Source organism: Botrytis deweyae (genome assembly GCF_014898535.1).
Source record: "Botrytis deweyae strain B1 chromosome Unknown BDEW_015, whole genome shotgun sequence".
NCBI classification, from domain to species: Eukaryota; Fungi; Ascomycota; class Leotiomycetes; order Helotiales; family Sclerotiniaceae; genus Botrytis; species Botrytis deweyae.
Window position 1 is genome coordinate 529,887 of NW_024066222.1, and position 20,353 is coordinate 550,239.

General features: G+C 43.5%; 7 protein-coding genes across 7 annotated transcripts; 2 read left to right on the plus strand and 5 right to left on the minus strand.

The window, feature by feature from the left end:
- Positions 1 to 1,207: 1,207 nt before the first annotated feature.
- On the minus strand, positions 1,208 to 2,239 carry EAE98_006865 (uncharacterized protein; the record flags this gene model as incomplete). Its single annotated transcript, XM_038954488.1, has 1 exon — positions 1,208 to 2,239. One exon carries the CDS (start codon positions 2,237 to 2,239, stop codon positions 1,208 to 1,210), a length of 1,032 nt encoding a protein of 343 aa, XP_038809168.1.
- Positions 2,240 to 4,439: 2,200 nt separating this feature from the next.
- EAE98_006866 (uncharacterized protein) lies at positions 4,440 to 7,764 on the plus strand (the record flags this gene model as incomplete). Its single annotated transcript, XM_038954489.1, has 3 exons — positions 4,440 to 4,614; positions 4,689 to 7,411; positions 7,699 to 7,764. The coding sequence occupies 3 exons, from the start codon at positions 4,440 to 4,442 to the stop codon at positions 7,762 to 7,764; spliced, it is 2,964 nt and encodes a 987-aa protein (XP_038809169.1).
- A 1,132-nt stretch (positions 7,765 to 8,896) lies between these two features.
- On the minus strand, positions 8,897 to 10,865 carry EAE98_006867 (uncharacterized protein; the record flags this gene model as incomplete). Its single annotated transcript, XM_038954490.1, has 2 exons — positions 8,897 to 10,371; positions 10,475 to 10,865. 2 exons carry the CDS (start codon positions 10,863 to 10,865, stop codon positions 8,897 to 8,899), a joined length of 1,866 nt encoding a protein of 621 aa, XP_038809170.1.
- Positions 10,866 to 12,352: 1,487 nt separating this feature from the next.
- EAE98_006868 (uncharacterized protein) lies at positions 12,353 to 13,048 on the minus strand (the record flags this gene model as incomplete). Its single annotated transcript, XM_038954491.1, has 1 exon — positions 12,353 to 13,048. The coding sequence occupies one exon, from the start codon at positions 13,046 to 13,048 to the stop codon at positions 12,353 to 12,355; it is 696 nt and encodes a 231-aa protein (XP_038809171.1).
- Positions 13,049 to 13,661: 613 nt separating this feature from the next.
- EAE98_006869 (uncharacterized protein) lies at positions 13,662 to 15,053 on the minus strand (the record flags this gene model as incomplete). Its single annotated transcript, XM_038954492.1, has 1 exon — positions 13,662 to 15,053. The coding sequence occupies one exon, from the start codon at positions 15,051 to 15,053 to the stop codon at positions 13,662 to 13,664; it is 1,392 nt and encodes a 463-aa protein (XP_038809172.1).
- A 187-nt stretch (positions 15,054 to 15,240) lies between these two features.
- EAE98_006870 (uncharacterized protein) lies at positions 15,241 to 15,822 on the minus strand (the record flags this gene model as incomplete). Its single annotated transcript, XM_038954493.1, has 2 exons — positions 15,542 to 15,822; positions 15,241 to 15,432 (listed from the first exon to the last, which is right to left on the minus strand). The coding sequence occupies exons 1-2, from the start codon at positions 15,734 to 15,736 to the stop codon at positions 15,241 to 15,243; spliced, it is 387 nt and encodes a 128-aa protein (XP_038809173.1). The 5' UTR covers positions 15,737 to 15,822.
- A 2,030-nt stretch (positions 15,823 to 17,852) lies between these two features.
- EAE98_006871 (uncharacterized protein) lies at positions 17,853 to 20,052 on the plus strand. Its single transcript, XM_038954494.1, has 4 exons — positions 17,853 to 18,380; positions 18,433 to 18,680; positions 18,730 to 19,138; positions 19,192 to 20,052. The coding sequence occupies exons 1-4, from the start codon at positions 18,155 to 18,157 to the stop codon at positions 19,788 to 19,790; spliced, it is 1,482 nt and encodes a 493-aa protein (XP_038809174.1). The 5' UTR covers positions 17,853 to 18,154; the 3' UTR covers positions 19,791 to 20,052.
- Positions 20,053 to 20,353: the final 301 nt, after the last annotated feature.

Consider the following 20,353-nt stretch of genomic DNA (forward strand, 5'->3'; position numbering starts at 1 on the left):
AATCACGATAAGCAAGCTTGAGAAGAGCGGAAAACAAGATGAAAAGAGTAATCGGCTTTAACCGAACACTGGCCCCATGGGACCACTTGCTTAAAGGGGACACCCTGATTTGTCTTCGGATGGAATCAAGTTCGCGCAAGCGATCTCTGAATGTAATTAGAAGCTCTTTACTCCATATAACATAGACATTATAGAGGAATATAAGCGGATTCCTTGCTATAGCAAATGTATCGTCTGCAAAACTCGGACATTGCATACCACCCATCATCCGCATTGTTATTCAAGGTGCATGCTAAGTCACACAATGTAAGCAAATCTAGTAAGTGCCGTGATGAACCAAACATCAAAAGATACCCTACTTCTCAAATGGGTTATCGCACAGCGGAATCCCTGATAATATAGGGACAGATGTACACCTAGACGAGTTTGAAAACTATCTCGTGATTCCAGGCCTTGCCAAATAAAAGAGTGAATCCTCCGACACATAAGAAGCTCCGATGCATAATGTTCCGAGATATCTAAGTACCTCAGGCACGTGTATATAGATCAGTGTTTATATCCGGCCACGACTTCCTGAACCGGCGGTTCTTTTTTCTCAGATATCTAGAATAGGAATTTCAATGTAAGCGAGCCAGACCAGATTGCCCGAATTCGACTCTCCGGACGCAGAAAGATGGTAACATCCGCAATTTTGGGGTATGGATTACTTTGTGACAATCCGTGCATTTGAAAACATGCGGGCAATATGTGGAGTAATAATGATACGCGTTGCTTCAATTGTCAGCGAGGTGCGCGGGGAAGGAAGGACTTCAAGGGTTCAAATGTTGCCGAAATCTAAAACCAGCAAATGTGTTAAGCTAGTGTGGAAATTGCAGGTGAGAGATGAAACATAGGTGGGCACTCGCCGCCCCGAATCACACCGCATTGCTAAGCTCACTGGACTGGACAATAATCATGCGGTTTGTTGAATCTCATAGTTGGTTCGAATTCTATACGCTAATTATCTTTGATATTATATCAGTATCTGTCGGCATTCTTCGCTTTCTGGTTACGGATTCAAGCCGTGGCAAAGTCGACGGACTGTATGTGTAGTATTATGGTAGACATAACAGGAAGCTGAGTGCCCGGAGGGGATATTGACCACGCTTTTCTGACCAAATCATGTTATCGGGTGACCTGTGAGGAAATGAACTTCGTGGAAGACTTTTCAATCGTCAGGTAGTATGCTCTTGGGATCGAGCCCAATTTCTTCACCAAGTTTTCTAACAACAGTCTTCAATGCCGTGCAGGCTGGACTATCAGGCCAAGCATCGAAAAAGCTCTCGCCATAATCACACGACATCCCAATTCGAGGATCTAGTGGTACAGCCCCTAGGAACGGGATGTTCATCTCTTTAGCCAAAGCTCTCGCGCCTCCCGTTGTTGCTTGGAAGATTTGACTTTCGTGTGTGCATTTCGGGCAGACGAATCCTGACATGTTTTCTACGATCCCCAATACCTTGATCCCCGCCTTCCGACAAAAATCGATTTCTTTTCTGACATCTAACAGTGAAACTTCCTGTGGCGTTGTAACTACTAAAGCCCCATCCACGCCACTTTCCTTAAGGAATGAATTCACACTCAAATGTTCATCGCTGGTTCCTGGAGGCGTGTCCACCAACAAGAAATCCATCTCTCCCCACTCTACATCCTTTAAAAATTGCTTGATCAATCCATTTTTCTTAGGTCCTCTCCATATCACGGCATCGTCTCGATTGGGTAACATGAACTGCACACTCATCACACCCAAATTCTCCATAACCCATACTGGACTCCAACCTGCACCACTAACATGTATCTGCTCCGTTTCTACTCCCATCATTTTGGGTATACTCGGTCCACAAATATCGGTATCCATAATTCCTACTGTATTGTCTTCATTTGTTGCAAAGGCATGCGCAAGTAAACTTGTAAATGTGCTTTTCCCCACACCACCCTTCCCCGACAGAATCAGGACTTTATGTTTGATACCAGCGAGACGTGCGGTTATAGCTGGAATATCTGGATCGGGACCTTTGGGTGCAGATGCGCATATGGCTTGGTTGGGACAGCCGGCGCAAGAATCTGCTTTTCCCGCAGCTTCGGATTCTGGGCCAGGACAATGTTCGGGTTCTGGGGCGACAAGTTTGGGAGCATTTTTGAGAGGATTTGAGAGGACGTCTTGTACGGCATCTGGCCTTTCCTCAAGAGAAGGAGCCATAATTTCCTGCGACAAACTCAGAATAAAGTTGTTAATTATTTATTGAATGTAAAATGTGGGATGGTCGATGGGATGATAAAGTCGTAGGATGTTTACAAAGCAACAATGGAATTTTGCTAAAGATAAGAATGGTTTATAATATCAGTGACTTAATTGGTAAGGCGGTGAGGTTGTTTATCCGATTACCAATTGCCAATTACCGGCGGGGTAGCATGAACCCTTTGAATTTATCGCTTTCTGAACCCGTCCATTCCTATCAGTCTTTCTAAACTCTCCAGCTATTAAAACAACATATGGACTGAGAAGCTAGTCGGTGTCTTTCTCAAAATCAAAACTCGAAGGCTCTATCAAGTTCTGTTCTCTCTCACCTCTATTTGTCAAATTGCTTATCTCATCATGTGGAATGTTACCCGTGAATCTACAGACAGAAGCACTGTAATATCAGCTGAGCTTATTCCAGTTCCTAGTTGAAGAGGTTCTTTGAGATATCGACATCTGTCGGACATTGAGCTAAGGTCTCGGAGAACATCATGTCGAAGTCCTCTACCATTTTTGTGTCAGAACCTTGTGCATCTCTTCCGTCACTCCCGTTCTGTGATCGTTTCTCTAGCTCGTTCGTTAGCTTTGACGTTTCCAACACCATCACATCACTTACCCGTTACTTAGAGCCCCAAACATTCAAATGAATATGAAGTTCGATGTTGCAGGACCACACAATCAAACGACTTGCTTGATATTTCCGTCATCACAAAGTTAACCTACCGACGAACGAGAATCTGTGTCTGAATGCACACTAGCGTTCACATGCTCTGACACATAAGGTCTCTGGTCCGACAGAGGTGGTCAAACTATACTTTGAGTCGTGTTATGGATACCAACCCCCACGATCAAGACTGTTTATGAAAAACGGCAAGACATGACTCTCGAGGGAAATATAGAACAGGCACGGTAACCTTACAGTCGTTCTTATCAATTGGATATTCTCCGTCACTTTCCAGGGGGCAGGTCTCTTATTGGCTCTGCTCCTAGTTGCTATGTATCAAAAGTCCAAGCCTCGATTGCAGAAATGCTACCGTCGTGTTTTGTGAGTAACACGACAGATGATGAAAACGTGGATGATAGGGGATGGTCAGGTAAGACGGAATCCTTCCGTCAACCCGAGCCTTGTACAGAGGATGAATCTGATATAATAAAGTTTACAATGTCAACGTTCTCCATCTTTCCCCAGATATGATTTTGGTCGGTTAGCAGAAAGAATGGGGATTTTCGAGGTATCCTTGACCATGCATATAGAATCACATCATTGATCGTCCATTCGACTGGATCTTTCACATGTCAATTACTTGGTATATCTTTAGTATTTGATTCTATAGAATTCCATCTGATTTTTTTTGTTGAGAACATCTCGTGCATAATTAGATTGAATACGGAAGACTATCGTGTGTGTTGGCAGCTTCCGAGAAGATGAAACAATGAGCTACGGAGAAGAGAGAGATGATGTGTGTACAGTATGAACACGATTTGATTGATTAGATAGAGAAGAGAAGAGAAGAGAAAACGGTTACAGAATCCCCCACGCGTTTCCCCAACTTTTATAGTCACATTAATCAAAAAAAGAAAGAAAAAGATATAAAGGATGTCATACCTTCCTCATAAAATCATTCATACATATCTAGTACACACATATACATACATACACACACACACACATACATACTGCCGAGTAGCTACTTCATCATCATTCTCGTGATTGATCAATATGACAAACCAAATCCATATTCATATCTCAACTGGTCCCGTATCTCCCATTTCCCAGCCAGATTCAAATGTAAAACTGCCGTATTCCTGGTGCTGAGCAATATCATTCGTCAGAATTACCTCCACTCTGTCTGATCGTTTCGGAGACATGCGAGGTGCGAGGTGCAACTTTATTAATGAATGAACCCCATTGAATTGAAATCCAACAACCTTGATCGCCGCAGAAAAGGACAGCATCAGCATACGGTTCAACCCACTTCTATAAATTCAACATTTAGAAATATCTATATGCTTCTCATAAATACATGCTAACCTCCACTTCACTTACATTCTTTATACCAACGTGTTGTTTCTTGGAAAACGCTCAGAACTCCTCGATTGACAGATCTAAAGCCTCTACTACATTTGACGGCCGTTTTCAACACGGCAGAGCCCATTCGACATGAGTACTTCTTCGATGAAGTCTCCAGATTCGAATGGCTTACGGGAACGAATCAACAATGTTTCCACCACAAATGAGGATAATATGACAGCCCGTGGTGGTTCTGAGCCACCGTCCGAAGACTTCGAACTGGACAAAGGCAAGAAGACATTTGGCAGAACGCCGGATGGTACCAGTAAGTGAGAATTTTATTTCGATGATTGCACATGCCAGTATCAGTGTAGAAACTTCAAGCTAACAGGTCCACAGTATTTACAGTGCCCCAGACTCATGATATGGTTTCTCAATTGCTCGATCCTCGACAACCCAAGAACCTCTCTGATTTAATCGTATTGGTCATACTTGCCCTTCATATATTCGCACTCTATGCGCTGCCTAGTTCACTGAAGAGACCAGTATTCGCAGTCCTATTCCTTTTCTGGCGAGGATGCTACAATGTTGGCATTGGATATCTCCTTCATATCCAGTCGCATCACAAAAGAATAGTCGCATGGGCAAAGAAATGGAATCTATTTGAAAACCCAATTACTGGCAAAAATCCTCGACCGTGGTTATACAAATTGATCAAGACTGAACTAGAGACTAAAATACCAGAAGACTACAAATTTGAGGAAGCTCCCATTGAGTATAATACATGGTTGGTCTTTCGAAGGGTGGTAGATCTCATTTTGATGTGTGATTTCACATCATACTGTCTCTTCGCGATTGCTTGTGGAGGCGCACCATCTGATGAAAGTCTGGTCATGTCAACACTCCGATGGGGTGCAGGAATCATACTCGTTTTATTCAACCTATGGGTTAAGCTTGACGCACATCGAGTCGTAAAAGATTATGCATGGTACTGGGGTGACTTCTTTTACCTAATCGATCAAGAATTGACATTTGATGGTGTGTTCGAAATGGCACCCCATCCAATGTATTCTGTTGGATATGCTGGTTATTATGGAATCTCAATGATGGCTGCAAGCTATAGCGTGCTAGCAATCTCGATCGTTGCACACATGGCTCAATTCGCATTTCTACTCGTTGTGGAGAATCCTCACATCGACAAAACATATAACCCTCCACCTCCCAGAAAGCACCAAGATAATCCAACCCCAAGCGACATCGATCATGCCAATGCACTAGCATCAAGTAAAGAGGGTCTTGAATATAGTGTAGATTCATCACCCGCACAAACACCTCCACTTAATACTACACAACCATTAGCCGTCCATAATCTCATGGGATTGGGCAACATTGATCTTTTCCGGATCACAGATGTTTCTATTCTCTTACTCCTAGGTTACGTCTTTCTCATTACTGCTCTCACACCCTCGACTCCAGTTTATCAGGCACTTTTCGTAATCAGTGCTATATTCTGGCGTTTGTGGTACTCGGTGGGTCTCGGAATAATTCTCGATAGACAATCGAACAAAAAGATGTGGACACGACATTTCGTCAAGTATGGTGATAGCACAGAAGAAGCTTGGAGACAATGGAAAGGAATGTACCACTTAAGCATGACAATGTGCTACGCAAGCTTCATTGCCGCAACCTGGAAGATGTACTCAATGCCATCTGATTGGGCTTATGGACTTGTTTTGTTACGGCATGTGCTGGGTGCTGGTTTGGTTTCGCTTCAGCTCTGGACGGCTATTAGTATCTACGAGTCTTTGGGTGAATTTGGATGGTTCTTTGGAGACTTTTTCTTCGACCACGCTCCCAAACTAACGTACAGCGGTATCTATCGATACCTGAATAATCCAGAACGTATCATCGGGCTTGCTGGTATCTGGGGAGCAGTTTTTATCACAGGAAGCCGAGCTATCTTTTTCTTGGCGCTTCTCAGTCACACGCTTACACTCGCATTCCTCCAATTTGTTGAAAAACCTCACATGCAGAAGTTGTATGGCCGAAATCTTAGATCAGAAGCTGGTCTATCAAAGAGTATCAAGAGATCATTGCCACCTCAAATCAAAAAATGGCATGGCAATGTTGATAGAGTTTTGGAAGAAACTGGCCATTTTGTCGAAGAATTTTTGGATGCCGCTAGACCGAAATTTGCGGCCGGTGTTTCAACTATCTTTAGAGATACTTCTGCACTCTTCAGTCAATATCCTGCTCGTCTAACACTGACAAGAATTGCACCAGACTTGGCCGGTTTCGATCCCAGAGATTACTCTGTTACGATCGAGGGTACATCATTTGACTCGGCCATGCACAAGCGTACTACTTCTAAAGAAGGAATCACGGCCCGCCTTCCACAAGAACGAATGGACGAATTCAAACCTCTCGTTTTCGAATACGGTGCACCGATCAAAGTGAAATGGACAGCACCGATAAAACACAGTAATGCTGATTGGGTAGGTATGTATATGGTGGCTGACAATGCATCTCGAGAAGTAACTCGAATTCCTTCAGCGGGCCGTTGGGTTGCCACGGTTCCTAACGAATACGAATCCAGTCCAGCAGATAAAGGCATTCTCGTTTCAAATAGGTTTGTTTCGGGTGCGCAACGTATAGATGGCTCAACTCAAGATTACATGGAAGGAGAAATGATTTTTGAGGGCGACAAACTCTTCTGGACTCAAGGAGTCTTCGAATTCCGCTACCACCACGATGGCAAACATAATGTTATGGCCATCTCTCTCCCATTCGAAATCCGCATTCCCCGTTTCGACGACGAAAACTCAAACTTGAACATTTCACTTGATTCTGACAACTCTCAATCCCAATCTCTCATCCGCAGCGCAGTCGAGCAAGCTTTACTGCCTGTAGTGCGCAATTGTTTCGATCGAGACCCAGATATTGCTCCTAACTCTGTAGATGAAAGTTTTGGGGTATTGGTAGCAAGAGATGGAAAATACCCAAGACGCGTAGTCCATGCTGTTCATTATATGTTTGGTATCGAGTTTGCACCTGAAGTGGTCAGAGCAGATGGAAACGTGAGGAATTTGGCCTGGAGAATTTGTAATGCGAAGCAGGTATTGGTATGCAGATTTTCTCAAACTCGTCCGAGGTCCCTTTCTCGACCGGCTTCATTACGTCAAACTACTTAACTTTCTTTTCGACTTTTCATTATCTTCATTTTCCTCGACACGTCGGCTTTTGAATCGAGCCATTAGTTTTGGGATTTTCATACATTTTTATTTCCATCTTTATTTCCTTTACTATGATATCCTGGGGTTTAGACGGAACGACTCGAAGCAATTCGACGGATAAGATTGGAGAAAGTATCAAATTTAGAGAGAATAGGCATTGACCAACACCTTCGCAGGCACCATATAGCATGTCGCATTCCAAGGGAACGAATACACCTGATGGTGAGGGGGAAAAGGCTTAGGTGGTTAGTTCTAGAGTATATGGAGGAGGTGTGTGAAAACATGCTAGTAGATGGTTACATGGGAATGATATTTATATGATAGATTTCTATGAAGATATGGCACGGGGAACGGTGTAGGATGAGGTGAATGTGTGGGTAATAGTTGAAGTAGAGATACCCTGTATTGGCTTGGTTGATTAGAACTCACGAGCATTATATATTACAAAATCAAAAAGAATAAGGTTCAATGACGAGGTATAGTGGTTTAATCTTTGTATATTTTTATTGTGAATTTCTGGGTTCATTATGAATGTTGATATTGATGTTGATATTGATATTGATTTTGAATTGGTTTTTTTCTTTGTCGTGATTATTCACATACCCCTTCATATCTGGTGTATTCACATCTAGGTAGCCAATTTATCTAGGTAACCAATTTATCTAGGTACCTAGGTATCTTTCCATCTATCAATGTATGTACCACCCACCACCTAGTAGCCAAGTCCAGCCCAGCTAACCTGTCTGCAAACCCGAGAGAATGAGTAAGTAATAAGTAATAAGTACCTAAGTAGGTAGTAAGTAGCAAGTTTCTGCTTGATACCTATGCATTACGATATGCCATTACGATATGCCAATATGATATGCCAATACGCAAATTATACAATTCTGTAGTTATCTGTCTGTCTGTCTGTCTGTAGTATCTATCTGTGTGTCTGTTTGTGTGTTTGTTTGTTTGTCCTTTCCTTCGTTCCTTCCTTCCTGCTCTGTTTGGTCTGCTCTGTTTGGTATTTTTGGTCTGCTCTGTTTGGTATATTTCCCATCTTCTCCCGTCTGGGTTCGTGCGATTTATTGATGTGATGTGATTGAGGTTGTTTGGTTGGTGGGTTGGTTGGCTGGTTGATTGGTTGGTTGGTTGTGTCTTCTTTCATTTGTTTGTTCCTTCTTGATTCGTATTGTTATTTGGAGGTTGTTCTTTCCTATCTTTCTTCTTCCTGGCTCAATACCCGGTTTTGGATTTTGGGTTATGGGTTCTTGTCGTTCTCTCTTTCGATTTCCATCTTGATTTTAAATTTAAAGCTCAAGTTCTCATTTAGTCGATTTTATTCGATTTTGTTTAATCCATGCCATTGTATTCCCTTTCTCGAAGAAAACCTCAAACAACAACTAAATTCAAAACCCACCCCCCGCCAAACCAACCCCACGCCGCAGTTGCGAGGGAAAACACAATGACGAATTGGAGGAAGAGGATGATGGTTTCGTGCTCTTCCTCCTTTTCTTGTTCTTGGGTGGGGGTAGGGTTGTGGTTTGGGTAATCGAGTTCCCAGATTTCGGAGCCGGGGAGTTCGTGGATTTGGCTTGGAGATGGGGATGGAGATGGAGAGGATGAGGCGGGAAGGATTCTCAGTTCTTCTAGTGGAGGCTCAGTGTTGGACTCGGAATCGGAAGCGTACTCAGAATCAGAGTTGTAGTCGAATTCCCAGATTTCTTTGCAGGAATTCTTTTCCTTTTTCTTTTTCGGCTTTGCTTCTGGGGTGAGAAGAGGTGTTGGGTAGAGGAGTTCGACGATGGTGGGGAGATCGAGGAGATCGGTGTCGATGGGCGGTGGGGAGGTTGTTGGGGTGGTGTTTGTGGTGGGTTTGAGAGTTCCTGGAATTTCTTGTTTTGCAATTTTGGTTTCCACAAGTTCCCTGTTGAGTTCGGATTTGGAGATTATCTCTGGAGTCATGTTTGGGAAATCTGGAATCTTCTCATCTGCGTCCTTGGTATCGGGGTTTTCTTGTTCGCTCTTCGAGGTTATTTCTGTAAGGAGCGATGCCGTTGCGGTATTAGAGAAATCTGCCAGTCGGATTGGTACTGTTTCTTCAGACGCAGACAGTCTTTCTTCCTTGACATCCAATTTCTTTTGATCATCTTTTGGAATCGTCTCTGGAGCAATCGGAGTCTCTTCAAGTTCAGAAGAAGATATCTTTGAAAATAGTCCTGACATCGCAGATACAGACAATTCTTCAAATTCCTCAAGCTTTTTGATTTGCTCAGACTCTTCCGATCTTCTAGGCTCCTTTTGTTCTTCCTCTCCGTCTGAAAAGGTGCCTTCAGATCCATCTTCACCTCCGGAATCCACCTCACTACCAGACCCATTGAATTCAAATTCAAGACCCATTCTTTCTCCCACAATTTGGGAACTCCTGGTACCAAAATCCATTTCCTCCCAAGGTACTCCCTCTTCCTCGTCCAATCCATCCAAACTCATACTCAGCCCCATGTCTTTAACTTTTCTTTTAAAAGTTGCCGCCACCTCTTTCTTCACCATCTTCAATTCGCTCTCTAGACTTTTCATTCTCATATTGTCGGTGAAGGCTTTAACCTCTCGAGCAGTAGTCTTTCGATCCTTTGAAAGATTGTCACTGTCGTTGCGAATTTTCTCAAACCGCAGCCGATCTTCTGAAAGGTTGTCAGAGTCGTTGTGATTTTGCTCAAAACGCTCCCGATCTTGCAGTTGAGATAGGTGTAGTAAGTGAGCACGACGACCATGATCGTAAGTGCGTCGTCTAGTGGAGCTAGTGAGCGTTTTACGAATCCGCTCCAGATTATCATAGTGGTGTGATGGATGGGAAGATGGATTTGATACTGTGAAGGTTGTTAGTTTGGATTTCTTGGATCTCGGGTGGAGTGGATCAGAATTGCTTGGAAGAAAATCCTAAAATTGAATGAAGAGGAGGGAAAGTCTTACTGAGCTTTTGAAAGGCCTCTTCAATTTCCTCGGTGGTAACATCAGGACTCTCTGGTAGTCCAAGGATATGGTAGTACGAGGTAGTGTACCGAGTTGGTACTTCGGCTTGCACTACTCGCTTTGGGAAAGGTTCTGGGTCGGGTGATGAACTCCTGTCATAATCTATGAATTCATCGGAGGTTGTACCGATCACAGGAGCTGTCGCTGATCGTCGTGCTAGAGGTGCGACTGGCACACTCTTGGTATTCATGGAACTTGAGCGAGCTGTTTGCCAATTTTTGTATCTTGTCATCTCTGTTGGAAGAGGAAGAGGAAGTGGCCGGGGTGTTTGCTGGGACGGGGAGACTGGTGGAGAAGGAAGATGAGATCTTTGTCTTCTGTGGGCAGCCATTTTGATATTGTTTTGTGTTTTCTTTTTTGTTACTGTCAAAGTATTGATAGGTAGGTAAAATAAGCTAAGTTGATATGATAAGATAATAGAATCCAAAGTGTGACAATTCTTATCACCGAGCAAAGATAATTATTGAAGTTTGACAAATTGTTGAAATGGGAAAAGTTTGGACTTTGTCGTGACTTGCCAATCTGGATCCGTTCCTGGTATTTTTTGCAATCGTAGGAAAGGTTGTAATGAAGAAGAAGAAAAACAATTCCCCAGCAGATGCTTTTATGATGGAAACGAGAAACGAGTGAAGAATAATACCGTACTCGCACACGCGCTACTGAGGGGAAACACTAGAGTGGATGAAGGACTCGTACTAGCGAGATGATAAGAAGAAGAAGCCGGAGAGGTTGAGTGAATTGTGATTTGTGGCGTACGGATCTGGTGGGGTTGCGTGACTCCAGCCAAGGTGGACTTTAAAGGTGAAGTGAAGTGAATTTCTTTTTCTTTTTCTTTTTTCTTTTCTTTTTGGGAAGTTGGTGCGGGGAACCTTAGTAGGAGTGAAGGTTGGATTTGGAGTTTGGGGCGTGATGTGATGTGATGTGATATGATGAAGATGAAGGTGAGAGTGAAGATTGAAATTTGATGATGGGTTTGGAGTGGAAAATGAGGAGGGGTTGGAGTGAAGTTTGAAGTTTGAAGAGAAGTGAGATGAGATGAGATGAGATGAGTTGAGATAAAGAAGTGAAGAAAGAGAAAGAAATTGATATCTAGAAATAATGCGTGAAGTGCGTAAAGTGCGTGAAGTGATGTAATGCGTACTAATAAATTACATGTATGAGTAAAGCAATGTGAAGTTTGAGTTGAAGCATGTATATGAATATCAATTGGCTGGTAAAAACTAGATGATATGATACAAGGCTACCTACCTACCTACTTGTAGAAAAAGAAAGTTCGACCATTGAGGTTTCTTTTTCTTCGGTAGACCTGGGGAGGGAGATAAGAGGAGGTTGTAGGTTACGAGTTTGGCGATCGTCATGATTCTTTTCTTTTGGGATTTGCTTTTTTTTAATGGCGGGATGGAGGGGGATGGAGGGGTAGGTGATCAATCGTTCTGGGAGATGGTTGGGTTACTTGGTAGCCCCGGGAGGTAGGGATTTGGAAGTTCTTTCGCGTTTGTGTTTGGATTCGTGTTGTGGAAGATGTGGTATATAGGTAGGCAACTACCTAGTACTTCAAGTTTTGAGGTTGCAGATGCTGCAGCTGTCGAGATGAAGAGGTTTCGATATCTTCAATGTACGGACGTATGAGATTTTAGGGCTTGATAGCTGTATACTCAAAGCAGTTGATCCCTTTGGTTCTGACCGCATGGTGAAGTGCCTCATCGGAAACCATCAATTCAATCTTGACCTTGATCTCGAATGGAAGATCCGACAAAGAATTTAGATTCACTTGCGGCAGATTACAGAAATCTTTCCTCTTTCTTCTCCCATCCGTATCTAATACCACCCCCTCATATCTGGATTGCTAGCATCCGTATCCTCCCGTCTCCCTTCATTCCACTGTCTGTACCGCCGATCACTTCCAACTCGACCACTTCCGCCATTCAAACTTCTTTCCGCCAAAATCCATTCTCTGAAATCTCTCTCCCTCTCCAAATTTATCCCCCTACACTCTCCCAATACCTCCCAGGCTCTCTCAAGAAACATCCACTCATCCTCAATCCTATCCTGTTCTCGAGATATCGCGTCTTGCACTTCTATTATCCCATCGACTCTCCTCTGAATCTCCATTTCTATTTCCACCTCTCTCTCCCTTTCCATGTTCTCGATACCCTTCCTACCATTTTTCGTAGCGGCGAAGACCCCATTTCCTTCACCTTGTCTTTTGGAAAAGTCTTCAGCTCTTCCATGTCTTGGAAAATCCGCTTCATTTCTCCTTCTACTTTTTGCATTCTCCCCTTTGTTGACTGGTAAGCTAGGGCTATATTCATAATCATTTCTCTGCTGTCGGTGTCGTCGTCGTGGAGAGTTATTGACATCCTCGGACGAGAGTTTGATAGGCGAGGAAGCAGATTCTGGATGATAATACCATCCTGGGGCATAATGGTACGGTTTACTAGCATTACTGCTCTGTCGATAATGACTGGGGAAGAAAGTGTGAGGATGGGGAAAGAGGTTGCGGACGGCGTTCATGGCTCAAAGTTTAAATAGATGGTGTGGAAGAGTCGATTTGATATTGATGATATTGCGCGAAGCTTGCGTTTCAAAGAGGGATTTGGAATGAATCTGAGATAGGAATGCCTGATGCTTTTATGAAATGACTTCCACTTGGCTCACCAGACTTTACAGGTCATGGAAAGATAAAAGCATGACGTTCTCTAACTATCAAACATTTGGAAAGAAAATTCCTTCTCGTCCAAGAAAGTTTCATGTGATGAAATTGAGATGGGAAAAAGTTTGCTCATACTATGGCAAACCCACTGACAAAATTTATGGAGGGTTTGATGCCTATAATCTGATAAAGAAACTGGCAATCATATATGAAAAGGGAGATCATCAGCATGTGACAACCGGTGCATTTAGAGACGACTTGAAGGAAAAATCAGACTAACCAAAAAATATCAATCGCATGAAAACACTCGCAAAATACAACATGAAACAAAATAATTCATCGATTATCATAGGGTGAGCAAAAATAGACTCCCTAAATTCTGATCATGGCAGCTCATATCAAACGCCTTGAGATACCCGCTCAACTTGGCAAGCAACGATATCACAACCATCGTCACTAATACCCAACATCTTTCTAACTGGCCCTCAACTCAAAAATGATCTCTCGTTCTGTCGCTTTCCGATCTCTCTCTTCCAAGTATTCAAAAAGCTCAACCCATTCCTTGATATTAAGGTGCTTGTAAGGACCTTCTTTGGGATCACTAAAATATGCCTGCAAATCCTCATAGCCCTCGGTAATTTTCCATCTCTCTTCGTATATTTCCTGCACCAGTTTCGGATCGAATCTGAAATCTGATTCGCGTGCAGGTCTGAGATGAGGTGGAATGACTTCGTATTGAGAGAGTGCTGAAGCAGGGAGGGGGAATCGGTCTGAGCTAGGCGAATCTACACGTTGAGTTGTTCGTCGGAATTCTTGGTATGTGGGTATCGTATCGCTGGGTGTGAATGGTTGTTGACCGGCGTTGATTCGTTCGTCCCAGAGTTTCGCGACTTCGGGATCGGTGGGTACGGAGGTGCGGTCTAGGGAGTTGGCTCTTCGTCGATGAATGTATTCCTTGCTTGAGGGATGGTGTCGACTGAATCTACTGTCGTCTTTCTGGGTTGCGTAGAAGAGATCTCGATTCTGGGAGGATTTAGACGAAGGTCTGAAAATTCCTTGGTCAAGACCACTGATTATGGATGATGATCTTGTGTTTCGTCTTTGAGGTTTTGGTCGAGACGATCCGGGAGGTGCCAATAGTTGCGGTTGGTGCTTTTGAGAATGAGGATTTTGAACATCTGGTTGCTGGGGACTTTGGGGCAGGGGATTTATTTCCGGAACAATATCATGTGCGGATTTACCTGGGCGTATATCTTCCGTGTATTCCGGGAAAAGTTCCGATGTTCCCTCGCCCACGGGAGATTGAATGAGTTCTGAAAGGCGAATCGACTTAGTTGAGCGGGAACGTTCAGGATGCCTATCTCCTTGATATGTCAAAGCTTTAGGGGTAAAATCTCGAGAGACATGAAGGGGTTCGGGTAGAGCGCTATCAGGATATATCGAAGATGGAGAACCAATCATTTCTCGCAAGTCACGCTGAAAGCGCGCAGAAAGAGGTACAGGAATGTCAACATCATATTCAGAATACTTGGAGGATACTCTCCTATCATTAGGAGTTGTGGATTCTGGTACCGGAAGTGCTTGGTTCGAGCCAGATGCGAGAGGGTACGCCAATGGATCAGATTCAATCTGAGATTGTATGGCTGCTACCTGAGGTGAGTCTGATGGAAAGAAGGATGCAAGAAGATCTTCTCTAGGGCGTGCAGTCTGAGGATAAGCGGTCGAGACATCTTCATCGACCCAGATAGAGTTGCGTGTTGGCAATGATACCGCGGTGAGTGGTTGTTCTGGGTTGGGTGGTGAGTCTGATGAGGTGTCATTCAACCTAGGCCATGCCGTCGTAGGAGCAGAGTTGCTGGGATCCATTGTGAAACTTCTTTTGAGGTTGCTAGACACTCTCTTGAGGGGAGTTGACAGAAGGTAGTTAAAAGGTGCCGAGTCAGAGAGTAGCTTTGAGTCATTCCTGAGACCACACCATTTTCGCTTGGCTATAGTTTCCGGGTCGAGTGAATGTCACAGAATCATACCACCCCCTTATACCTCGTTAAACCCATCAATCTTCATCTTCTCCTTTCATAAAGCCCATGTGTAACCTCCACCACTTCCTCAACTCCTCGTCCTTTCCAACCTCCATCCCGTAATCCTTTAGACTCTCCAATTGCTTAACCTTTCCAGCAGGTACATCTAACCTCCTCCCATCCACCTCTTCTTTTTTCATCAATTCGAAGTTCTTGTACCTCAGATTCTGCATTTTCAATACATCATCAGCTGTTCATCCGCATCTCAATTATGATCCATTCCCTGACCAGACAATTTGATTCCTATCCCAAGAAATTGCACGAGGATTAACCCACCTTCACGACGTCTAACCATTGTTCAGCATTCCCAATTTCTCCTTCCGCAAGCATAACTCCAGGCGGCTTTCCAGTTTTTAACAATACTGCACAGTCCAATCTCTTCGCTGATTTGGTTATCTTTTCAATCTTTTTGACGGATGTCATGTGATGAGTTTTGATTAGAATCCTTGCTAGATTTTGCCCTAGCAACATCGTTACAGCTTTTTGTGTCTGTATAAATTGGACTATACGTCAGGTCTCAACGTCACTGTATCGTACTCTGTCAAGCCTTCGATTCCTCAAAAGCTGCATTGCTGGAGCTGCAGCAGCCAAAATGATACTGGAAACTTGGTCATGTGTAGATGGTGGAGCTGATTATGTCATGGAAGCTTGAAGCGGCCCCTCGCCCGCTAGTCTATTAAGCTAGGTGAGTAAATTTAAAAGTTCTCTTCTGCTTTTCATTTTTCTTCTTCTCTAATTACAATCAGAATCACCACCCATTCAATGAACACAATGCAAGTTATATCAGCTTTCTAATGCGCATAGAAATGGTATGACAGAGGTACTGCAAGTGGTGAGGTCGGGCTGATAACCTTCTTCACCATTTCGCGCCCATGTTTCCATCAATTCTTACTACTTCAACTTTCAACACATGTTCGCTGCACACCACAACTCATGAAAGGTTAGTCACAATCATCTTTTCTTTTTACATTGAGTACCATCCACAAGCTTTGTGATGAACAAATCATAGCTTTTTAACCCCGAGTGCATCGCACCCTGAAGACCAAAAAACAACAACTCTAATTTTTTCCTGAATGCTTTCAATTCTACTATCTTGTCATACAACATAACATAATCATGATCATTTGCTGACAATGCATACAGATATCTTCATTGATTGGAGGTCTTAGATAATCATCATCCCCCATATCGGCATGGATAATAAATTGGACGACTGCTGCTTTGCACAACTTTGCGCGATCCAACACTGCTCTGCAGCCCTACCGAGCGTTGATTAACGATTGAACATTATGAAGGCAAGGCCCCGTTGAGCTTCAGGACTATTGTCAGTCTGTTGAGGGGCTGTAATTGCGCTGCAGCTTGCGGAATTATCCAGGCCAGTATACTACCAACCAGTGGTTGGCAAGCCGCCTGGAAATAGAAATCATACTGAGCGCCAAGCACCACTGTAAGTTTGTAATATTTAGTTAGACAAGCGGAATGCAATTTATAACTTTTACACTTATACACTATCATCAACTCATGTGAATGACACCACCCTTGCAATTCTTAGAAACCAATGAGATCTGTTTTTTAATGTGGCTGCCCTTGTGAAGAAGTATCGCTTCCAGATCCTCCTAGTTCTTTTCAATGTGAGATCGAATGAAGAATGAAGATATGTTCCTCTAAATGAGATTGTCAGGCCATACATGCGGAGGAGTGCTTTGGCTCCTTTATTCCTCACGTTCATGTTGGAAAGCTCCAGCAAGAAAAGGCTCATGTATTTGAATTTGAGTATCTAAGGAAGATCCGTCCTATATCACTACCTAGTCATAACTGGTATCCATTGATGCCGAGGTCGTCGAACCCCTCCAGGACTTTACGATGAGGTCGATGCTATCAGCGAAAAGAAGCCAGACCGGTCACCACTGACGAGTTGAAACTAATGGCTCTTTGGTGCCAGTTGAACAGCAGCAAAATTCGAAGCTTGTTGAGTGTTACTTGTCGATCCGCGAATGATGACATACGAAGTATATATATCCAGAGGAAGACAAAAATTGTTATACGATAGTCGTTGACAGATTGCCTAACACTTTACGATTTCGATAAGACAACCACCATTTCTAAATGACGATGAGGCTTTGTTAGTTCCATCAGGTCGGATCTACAGTACCGTGGTGCCAAGAGGTCTGGTGGTCCCTTATTTCATTTACCTTCCGCCTCTCCACTTTTGATGTCGGAGACATGTTGATTTTAGAGTCACCAAGTTGATATACGAGTATGAGAGATAGTTTCTTCATACCCCACTCAACTACCCAAATCTACGGAAAGAACCCTTTTGAAAACCCTCCGTTCATTTCCTCTCGATGTTGAGTATTGAACATTTAGATTAAACACTATCCGTGGCCGCCATATACATCATGGCTCTTTGCTCGCTAATATTCTCTCCGGACCCCTTAGCCAAATACGATGTAGCCAGACAACGCCAGCCGGGTTAGCTCACCCTTTGTTCCGCACGTCTAACCATTTTCAGTTCAGCCCCATCGAATTGGGACAACGTCCACTCGCTGATCCTTATTAAATACGGGGTTGGGTGCAATTAATTCATCGATCGTTCGCCTCCATTGTGCCGTGGAATGAACCCCAATACACTTGTTACTCATGACGATCAAGTGTATTGTCGCTGAAGCGGAAATTCATAATGAACCGGAAATCATGGAGCGCCTCATGACAGTGAAATCAGAGATTTGACTGCACAATACATCCAGCAGATGTGTTATAATGCCCTATTCCTCATTCCTTCTCAGAATCTCAATTCATATCCTTTATGCACGTTTTCACTGTCACGTTTAATAATTTAATTCTCCGCTCAGACACTTGACAAAATCGCAACGATTTCTCAGACAAAAAATGTATCTACATGCATTCCTGGCAGTTATAACTGCACCTTTAGTTCTGGCAGTGCCAGCCCCGGTTCCAGCACCTTTCCCACAACCACAGCTTATAGGAGATCCCGTAACAGGTCTTGTGTCAAGCGCCGGGAATGCAGTCCTTGATATTGGTAGTTTGTCCTCGGCCATTCCCGCAGTGTTATCTGACAGTGGGGACGTATTGACCGCTGCGAATTTGGTCGTAGGTGTGTAAATCATATTTCATCACGCAAAGATAATTTTATTGACATAACACAGGGGCAATTGCAAATGGAACGATTTTGGGTACTGATGTACCAGTGATTGCTAGGAAATTGTTTTCGGCCGCTCAACCTACAGCCAAACCAAGTAGTGTTTCTCAAGCATTAAGTTGGGCAGCTGGTGCTTGGGGTGTATCTGATCCTTCTGCTTCCCCAACTCCACCAGCAAATATTCTCTCAAATGCTTTGGAACTTGTTCTTGATGGTTTTACTTCCAGTGATCTACAAGCTGTCATATCTGGTGCTGTAAGTCTTGGATGTTTTTGGTATATGTTACAATACTGATTTTCTTCAGAGCCCATCTACCAACTCTGTCAATAACGTGAATAATTCAGTGCCTCCCAACAAGAGATTCTACAATAACGTATATGGCAATGCACGATTTTCTGTCGACGAAAAAACTCTCAGGGCTGCAATTTACATTCCTCCTGGATTTACCTGGGGCAAGAAGCAACCCGTTATCATGTCACCTGGCACGGGCGCATTTGGTTATGGCACGTATGCTTCTAACATAGGCAAACTTCTTGCTACAACCAGCTATGCCGACCCAGTCTATTTAAACATACCATTTGCTTTGCTTGACGATGCACAGACCAATGCAGAATATGTAGCTTATGCGCTTCAATACTTCTATGCCATGACTTCGCGAAAAGTTGCTATCGTCACATGGTCTCAAGGATCTCTCAATGCCCAATGGGCCTTTAGTCAGTATTCCCCAATATACTCTCCCAGATATTCAGCTAACAAATACTCCCAGAATATTGGCCATCAATCCCAAAAACTGTCACAGACCACATCGCCATCTCACCTGATTACCATGGTACAATCTTGGCTTACATTCTCTGTCCCGGATTCGAAAGCGGAAACGACATTGCGTGTACTCCTTCCGTCCTCCAACAACAATATCAATCCAATTTTGTCAATAGACTCCGCTCCAACAACGGCGATTCAGCTTATGTTCCCACCACTACCGTCTACTCTGTCACAGACGAAATCGTCCAACCACAAAGCGGAACCGCTGCCTCGGGCTTCCTGCAAGATGCTCGTGGCGTCGGCGCTTCAAATACCTTTCTTCAAGGAGCATGCTTGGGACTTCCGGCCGGAACTCTGTATACCCATGCAGGCGTGTTATTTAATCCCGTCGCTTATGCATTGGTAACAGATGCGTTGCAAAACGATGGGCCGGGATCGTTTGATCGGGTTAGCGATCAGTGTGGGAATCTCGTTGCGCCGGGGATTAGCTTGGCTGATGTTATTGAGACTGAAGCGTTGATTCCGCTGGTCGCGCTTAATATTTTTGCGTATGAGAAGAGAGTTACTAATGAGCCTGCGTTGATGAGTTATGCTACGTATTGAGTGGTGGTTTGAGAGAAGGTTTTCCGAAAGATGGATATGAATTATGATGATTTTCTTGAGCGAGTTTGTTTCTTGTATATATTGGAGTGCGCAGAGATGTATGATCGGCTGGTAATTATTTGGAATGGTTCACTGTTTTTTTTTGTATATACTACGGACACGGAGTCTTGGGAATTTTTTGTGAGCGAAAGGGACTGGTAACGGAGAGAGAAGGGATTGGAAATACGTATCAGTTTGTAATCATAATCTAAAGTACAATTTTTTTATCTTTTTGGAATAGAACACTTTTGTAATTGCTGCATATACCCGGACATCTATAGAAGTATAACGTCCTACAGAACACTGGAATTTCTCGAGCATCAAGCTCCTTCTAAGCTTTCTTAACCTAGATGGCCAAGGGTCTCAATCTCATGGGATCGAAGTGTTCTCTTGTAGATGCTTTACTCCATACATACCTCAATCGCAGACCTCACAAAAACTCCCTCACACATCTCATCCATTCATAGGAATGCCAAAATTCAGAAATACCACGTCTTGAAAGAACTTAAATTTTCCACACTGCT